Source organism: Myotis daubentonii, chromosome 11 (assembly GCF_963259705.1).
Source record: "Myotis daubentonii chromosome 11, mMyoDau2.1, whole genome shotgun sequence".
Lineage (NCBI taxonomy): Eukaryota > Metazoa > Chordata > Mammalia > Chiroptera > Vespertilionidae > Myotis > Myotis daubentonii.
The window spans coordinates 14,719,230-14,726,877 of record NC_081850.1 but is presented as its reverse complement, the minus strand read 5'-3'; the positions used below and the strand labels follow the sequence as shown (position 1 = coordinate 14,726,877).

General features: G+C 46.8%; 1 protein-coding gene across 2 annotated transcripts in view; it reads right to left on the bottom strand.

Annotated features, from left to right (window-relative positions):
- Positions 1–2,485: 2,485 nt before the first annotated feature.
- The window catches only part of MOB3B (MOB kinase activator 3B), a 184,518-nt gene continuing 179,355 nt past the window's right edge, over positions 2,486–7,648 (bottom strand). Inside the window, exon 4 of one of the 2 annotated variants that reach the window (XM_059656511.1) lies at positions 2,486–6,151. In XM_059656511.1, coding sequence (XP_059512494.1) covers positions 6,125–6,151 — 27 coding nt within the window. In that variant the 3' untranslated portion in view covers positions 2,486–6,124. Of the gene's footprint in view, positions 6,155–7,648 lie in introns of both variants that reach the window. The other variant, XM_059656510.1, reaches the window with a different exon arrangement.

Below are 7,648 nucleotides of genomic sequence, written 5' to 3'. Positions count from 1 at the left end.
GACTTTCTGATTGTCTCCCTGGTTCCTTCCCACTCAGGAACCCCACCTTCATCTCTGGAATTACCGTCACACCACTCAGCAGCACTCAACACTAGTCATGTTCAGCTTGGTGTCCCCTGTTAGATCTGCTGCCCGCCCTAATCTTTGGGTCCACTTTATAACTGTGAGTGCACATCTTGTGAATAGAAATAACTTTCTGATCTCAGATGGACAGATCTGAGAAGCACCAATGCAAGCACTTTAACAAATATCCAGAAAATAAATGGAAAGCTGATTGCTATACTATCTGGAGCCTGTGTCCACAGGAAGGGGAATGGTGGGAAAGCCCAGTGCCTGGTGGGTGAAGGTGATTCCAGGGTTAAGAGTGTAGGGTCCTGAGCCCACTCATGTGGCATTAAATTCAGTTCCATCACTTTGTAACATTGACCATGAAATTGGAATAAACATAGATAACCAGCCTTGTGGAGTTGTCACGAGCATTTGATGAGATTATCCATGTAAAATGCTTAGGATATATTTAATGTGCAGTATGCACTCAATAAATGTATGCTGATATTATCATTATTATATATTGCTTTTACTTAATCTCTCTGATAGCAGACCTTAATTAGGTACCTATTTGCTATTCATTCATTCATCCATCAAGGGTTCATTGAGCATTTACTGTGTGCTAGACACTCTCTTCTAGATGCTTTGGATACATCAACAAATAGACAGAGATCCCCAGTGTCATGAGTTTATATTTTTAATGGAAAGAGATAATAAACAAAAGCCTAGTAAGTAAATTATCCTATATAATAAAAGCCTACTATGCTAAGTGTCCAGTCGCTGGTCATCCATTCAACCAAAGCATAATATGCTAATGATATGCTAAGGCTGCTCAACCACTTGCTATGACATGCACTGACCACCAGGGGGCAGATGCACCAACCAGTAAGTTAGCTTGCTGCTGTGGTCTGGCTGACGATCAGGACTGAGCAAGACACGCCTGACATGCCCTGGAGCCCTCCTGAGGCCCCTCCCTGGCTGGCCAACCTCCTGAGTTCCTCCCTGGCCCCAATCGTGCACCGGTGGGGTCCCTCAGCCTGGCCTGCACCCTCTCACAATCTGGGACCCTTCAGAGGATGTCAGAGAGCCAGTTTCGGCCCAATCCTGCAGGCCAGGCCAAGAGACCCCATGGTGCACAAATTCATGCATTGGGCCTCTGGTATAATATAAATGCTAGGGGAAATGTAAATTTGAGCACAGAAAGGAGGCTTGTGTGTCCTTTTGGGCAGATGCAAAAATCAGGGACTTTACTGAGGTAACATTTAAGCAAAAACTTCAAAGAGAAGGAGTTAGTCCAAGGCCATCTGGGGGAAGAGCATCCAGTCAGGGGAACAGCCAATGCAAGGCCATAAAGATGATTGTGCCTAGTGTGTGTGAGGCCAGCAAGGAGGCTGGCGGGGTGGGGGTGGGGGAGGTGGGGGGGAGGCCTGGGATGGAGGGATCAAGGGGGAGCTGAGGCTTTTAATCTGAGCATAGAAAGTAGCATTGTAGGGTTTTGAGCAGAGAAGGGGCTATGTTCTCATCCACAGATAGGGCAGGGGTGGGCAGCTGGTTCCTCACTTCCAGCCAATGTTAAAAAGCCTCAGCAGCTTCCCCTTAACCACAGACTCCTGGGGGCCAAATGCCCCTGTTGCACCTCCGTGGGATTATACTTCTGACTGAGACAAGCCCAAGTGAAGTCACTAGCCTTTAGACAAACAAGTCACAATTTAGGAATTTTCCAAATGCTGCTGCCTCTTGTGGGAGTCAGTCAGCATGAAGTTTGTACAACACATCATTGTAGATACATAATATGCACAATCATGGAGAACGGGTATCCAGAATATTGTTTCTGAGTTAATAACAGAGGATTCTGTTGCTACCTTTTCTGACTACATTCTGTGTATTTCTTGAAGATGCTTAGACTCTCACCCTTTGCTGATTTGATAATATGTGAGGTCATGTCTCAGTCATATGATATGATTTCCTCTGGAGCAGATGTTCAGCGTAATTGAATGGGCAGTAATACAGTTAGAAAATCAATCAAAGTTTAGCTAGATTGAATTGAATTTCCTCATTTAGTATTAATTTATCATACTGGGATTTTTTGCTTCTTTTTATTATTACAAAAACTCAGATGATGAACGCTGCATTAAAATAATGAGAAGTTTCAGTAAAATCTACTTCACATGAAGAAGGTAAGTCAGATAAAATGTATTATTGTTATAGTGTGTGATGCTACCATTGGCTTTTCAGTGACATTTATCATTTTAGTCAGTGTGGCAATGAACTTTGCTTGGACACAGAGCTGAGAATTCAGGATAATTGAAAGGTTAGATAGATTGAATGATCAGCTTAATTTCTATGGGAAGTAAGCTTCTCAATTTTTGCTGTTGCAGGCCCACTGCAAGATGAAGAAATAAATTGAGCACACACAGAGAAAAAGACAGAATAGATAGATGATGGTTACATGTCCTTTATTGTTGACATCTGGATTCCCAAGCTCACATAGAATTGATTTCATAAAAGTTCTTTCGCTTTATCTTGCTTTTCTAATTGATTTGTGTAGGCTTATTGTCAAACCCTTAATTTAATCACAATGGAACTAAAAATAATCATTTTTCTGATGCAAGTAGAAAAGATGCTGGAAACTTTGAAATGAGAACACTAAGAGCTAGCAAAACAGCTTAACTGTCAGACTAGAACTGGACTCTTCCCTCTAAAAGTTACAAAAATTCTTATTTACTCCTTGAAAACTTCTTACCCAGAATTAATAACTGGCCTGTTGTAAAGAGGTGTGCTTTTTTGTTTGTTTTGTTTTATTGTTGATATATTTTTTAAAGCAGGGGAAAATCAATTCTTTCCAAAACACACTTTGTTTGGATAATTCTAAGAGAGAATCATCTACGTCATCAAGGACCACAATGATCCAAGAACAAATGACAACAGGATTACCCAAGGGACACATCTGACCCCTTTGTACACACTCCTCTGACACATGGCCATGCCTTTCCTGCAGTGTTTCTTTTCTCACAGTGTGATGATCACGGGGTGTGGGTGTGATGGAAGGCGAGGGGCCACAGGAAGTGCTGTGCTTCCACTGGTGACCAGATTGATGGATTGGCGTAAATCACCACAAAACGGTGAGAACCCTATCCAAGTCCCTTAGTACTCTGCCAATTAAGGAGGTGTTTAAAACAAACAAAACTCAAGGAGATACATCAAAATGGTTGAATATAATACAGATGATAATTTAGTGTGGGCAAACAGAACAGAAAATTTATCAATGTATAAAAATCAAGTTAGGATTGAACAAAGGCACAGTATCGTTTGTAGAAAACATGCAATAATTTTTTACATGTTCACTCTGGGCTCCATCCTAACGCACAGTGACATGGAGAGCTTTGCGAAGGTTTCACGTTGGACTACAGAACTCTTAGCGGAGCGACAGACTTCCGAGAGAATTCTGCCAATGAGAGATGGCTATGGGAAAACAGGCTGAAGGGCCATTGGTAATGGTCTTCAGATATGTCATGGGTATGCAGACAAAGCTCTCATTTATTATGTTTTTACTTATTCTATGTAGTCTTTGGATCTTTCTTAATGTAGGGACAATAGACAAGATATTGTAAAGTTTTATGAGGTCTGCATTGTATTTTGACATAGTTCATCAATAAGAATGAATATTTACAGAGAGAGAAAGAAAATATGGAAATATTAACAGCTGAAAAAATGTTAACAATTGATGCCTGTGAGGAAGGGCCTATGGGTGTTCATTATAATCTTCCCTTTTTGAAACTTCGCAGAAAGAAAGAAGAGTGGCTACATGTATAATTCAACTAAAACACAGTGGGAGATGGAAAGCCAGCAGGTTCAGAGGAAGAAGCCAGGTGTCAGTGTCGGACGCAGAGCCAGGGGTGCCTGCGGGGCTGCCTGAGCTCAGGTCCTCCATGTACAATGGGATGTACTTATGATGTGATCGAGCCAAAAAGATAAAAAAAACAAAACACAAAAGCCCTCCTGTAATGATTTCCTTTAGAATTTGTCAAACAAGTTTCTGCGGGAATAAAAATGCTCTGTAATTAAAAAATAAGAGCCGTGTGCCAGCGCTTATCCTAGAGGAGTTGATTAGTGCAATGAGCAATATAACCAGGAGGAATCTGTTCCAAGGAGTTGAAAACAATATTTGGATTTTTAAATTGAATGGACATTTCAGATGCACCAACAGTGACTAGAAATAAGCTTAAAAAGAATTAATAACAAATGTCTCCAGAGTCCAGCATCCTATGTGACGGAGATGCAGGAACGCAGTCCATTTTCAATGCAAAGCCCCGTGGTTGCCCCAGATCCAGGCTTCCGAGCTCCTCCAGGTCCTGCTCTGTCCCAGCGCGCACCCCACGGCACTTGCTGTGTGTGGTCCTGCAGGGGCTCTTGTTCCTGTTTCTCTGGGTCCCTAGGACAGTCAGGTGTTCTTTCAGCCCCAAATGAAGCTGAAACATCTCTGCCTGTCTTGTCCTCTCAAACATAAAAAAAGCAGTGAGTTTTGCTGGCCAGAGCACAACCACACGGAGAGAGGTAGCAGCATTTGGATTCCATGAGACAACTTTGACGAGAAGCAAAGTAAGGGTTGGGTTGGGAATGCAGGATGCCACCAAGCCCAGACACTCAGCCCTTTCTTAGTCTGGACAAAGAACGAGTTCATGCTCTTAGGCTCTTGTGGCTTTAATATGTTATGTATAATGAAACAGAAATCAGAGTTGCTTAGTTATTCTTTAATCGGTACTACATTACAATGCACCAATACATTCGTTTCTACTCCCTCCACCAACGGCTATTTTGCCATATTCAAATGCTCACTGGAAGTATAGTTACCACCTAGTCACAGGCTTCCGGGGCCTCCACCGTGTGGTGAATGAATCAGAGAAGTGACACTCACCAGGGTTTCAACAGGCAGGAAGTGCCCAGAGTGGGCATCCTGTCTACTGGAATGGAAAACTTGGGGAGGATGGAAGAAGGAAGTGCGCTGCAGCTCCAAGGTTACCTTGGCAACTGTGGCACAACCATTGGGGCAGAAGTTAATTTCAGGCCATCATGTAATACAGCAGAGGCGAGGAGAGGGTGGAGGAAGAGGAAGCGGGCATTGGCTGGGTTCAGAAGCTCAGAGGGCCAGCCGGGAAGGTTAAGGCTGTGCCCGGGAGTCTGAGCTCCATGCACCAATAGCCAATTGTACTTCTGTTTTTTTTCACTGAAATTTGGTATTACCCAGCGACAGCCACGACCCCCCCCCACCCCCCCCTCCCCAATGAAGAACAAACACGGCACTAATCTGGCTCAGGGCTTCTGCTGACCATCCCTGGTCATTTATAATTCCCTCCCATCCCTCTTTTCTGGGAAACAGGACCAAACATCTTAAGTGGAAAGAATGGCGTGGTTATAAAAACACATTCGGTTCAGGGTGAACTGGTGACTAGAAACCAGGCTCTTCCCTGTAGGTAAGTGTGCAGACCCCGCCGGGGGCAGGGGACAGCCCCCCGCGGAGTGTCCCTGATAGGATGCCTGTTAGGGAACCGGTGTGGATGCTGCCGGGGCCTGGCGTCTCCAGCTCCACAGCCCTGCACACAGTCAGGCTACAGGAGCAGGGCGGGAGTTTGCAGGGACTGAACGGGAGGAAGGCTTGTTTTAGACAGACTCGCAGGGCATCCAGAGATCCAAATGCACTCGGGACTTAGAACACACGGACGGAAATGTCGGCCGGCGGACAAGACAGAGGAGGGAAAGTACACACAGTGTCTCAGTCGCACAACCCGAGTCCGGCCCAGCGCGGGCCCAGGCAGGGCTGCGGGGCTCGAGGCTTCCTGCGGACGGGGGGTGGGTCCTTCTCTCGCACCGCGGGCGGGTGGCCACTCCGCAGGGCGAGGCTAGCAGCACTCAGGGTTAAGACGCAGAAGTGAGGGGCGTGTCTGTCGGGAGTCACCCCGGTGTCCACCTCTCCGGCTCCTGGAAGTCCGAGCGCCATCTCAGCCAGGTCTCCGCCCGCCCACCTGGGCCTCCAGGAGCGAGCAGCTGCCCTCTCTCTTCCGCAGGGTAGGGTGGGGCGCTAGTGACACATCCGGCTGGTCATCTCCTTCTGGAAAGCAGGGAGAAGGGCGGTTAGGGAACTGAAGGCATTGCGGTGGCTTGTGGAAGGGTCTGACATATCCCTGTGAGCTCTGGAGACTTTGAGCAAGATGCTGCAAGCATGGCCATGAATAAGGCTTGGCTTGCAGATGGCTTCTGTTTCATTTTTGTTTGTTTGTTTGTTTTAATCAAATCATCTTAAAAAACACAGCTAACTGGCTGAAAATCCAGGTTGCTTGCTTTTTCTGAAATATTGCAAGACCCTTTAACTCCAGCCGCTGTGGAGAGCGGCTACAGTGTTTGGACAGGGTCAAGCCTCGGACTAACGAGAGGGCACAGTCCTCTCGTGGCCACATGCAAGTCCCAGCTTGGAGGGCAGGGTCCTCCCAGCACAATTATAGCCAACAGCTATAGTTGAAAGCTTGAACCTATGGTCCAAACGCGTGGCCTCACGTGCCTGAGTGATGGGGCTTGACAGAGTTCAGGTGCATGTAACTGAGTAGATTCGAAACCCACGAGAACGTTGTAACCACACCCTTACTTTGCCTCGTGGAATCTGGCTATAAAATAAAGACACGGCTTATAGTCCGTGGCACTGTCACTAGCTCTCCATCAGAGAGGACAGCGTCCCACTCTGACCCAGCTTTCATTCTCTTGTCTGTCTTTTCTCCATCCTTCCCCGCCCCCTCTCAGGCTCACTGAACCTGGATGAGCTGGCTTGGCACGAGCTGCCCCTTCAGAGGCAGGACATGCTTTCCAGGTTACCCTGGGCCCCACCACTCCCACTGGTCTCGCCATCAGGAACCAAGTACCATGTTCGGATGGATAGGATCGTTGGATTTATGCTGCTGTGTTTCTTGGAGAATAATTTCTCTTTACCTAAGTTTCCATCAAAGATTGAAAAGATGAAGCACAGTCTAAGCGGGTATAAGTCAAGAAAAGCAGGAGGGAAGACATTTCTTACTGGAAATGCAGACTATACTAAGGGGTCTGACATGCAACCAACCACCTTGCCTTTTACCCACCTACCGCCCGGCTGGCTCTCGTGGGCATGTTCAGGGGCTAAAGGTGCCACCCGTTCTCATTCTCTGGGCCTCTGCACAGGCTGAGCCTCTCGTCTGTGCCTGCTCCTACCACATCCTGCCCTCTTTCCTTGGCTACTCGCCATAATTTTTCCCAATCAGCAAGAGCAATTCACTGCCTGGCACACCTTCCTACACTCCCTCCCACCCCACTGTGAAGCTAGCCACTCCCTCCGCTTGTGCCCATCTGGAGTCCTGCATGCAATGAGCTGGTCCATACTCTGTGTGCGTGCACGGACTATGGGCCTTCGCCACTGTGGGCGACTAAGTGTCAGGAAAAAGAAACTCTCATTTGATCACACATGTGCTTCCACCATGTGTCCCTCACTTTGCGCAGTGCCTGGCACAGGGCAGTGGCTCCTCTTTCCTCATCCAGGGCCTGGAAGGCAGGCTGCAATGAGCCCTGCCCTGTGCAGCATTTG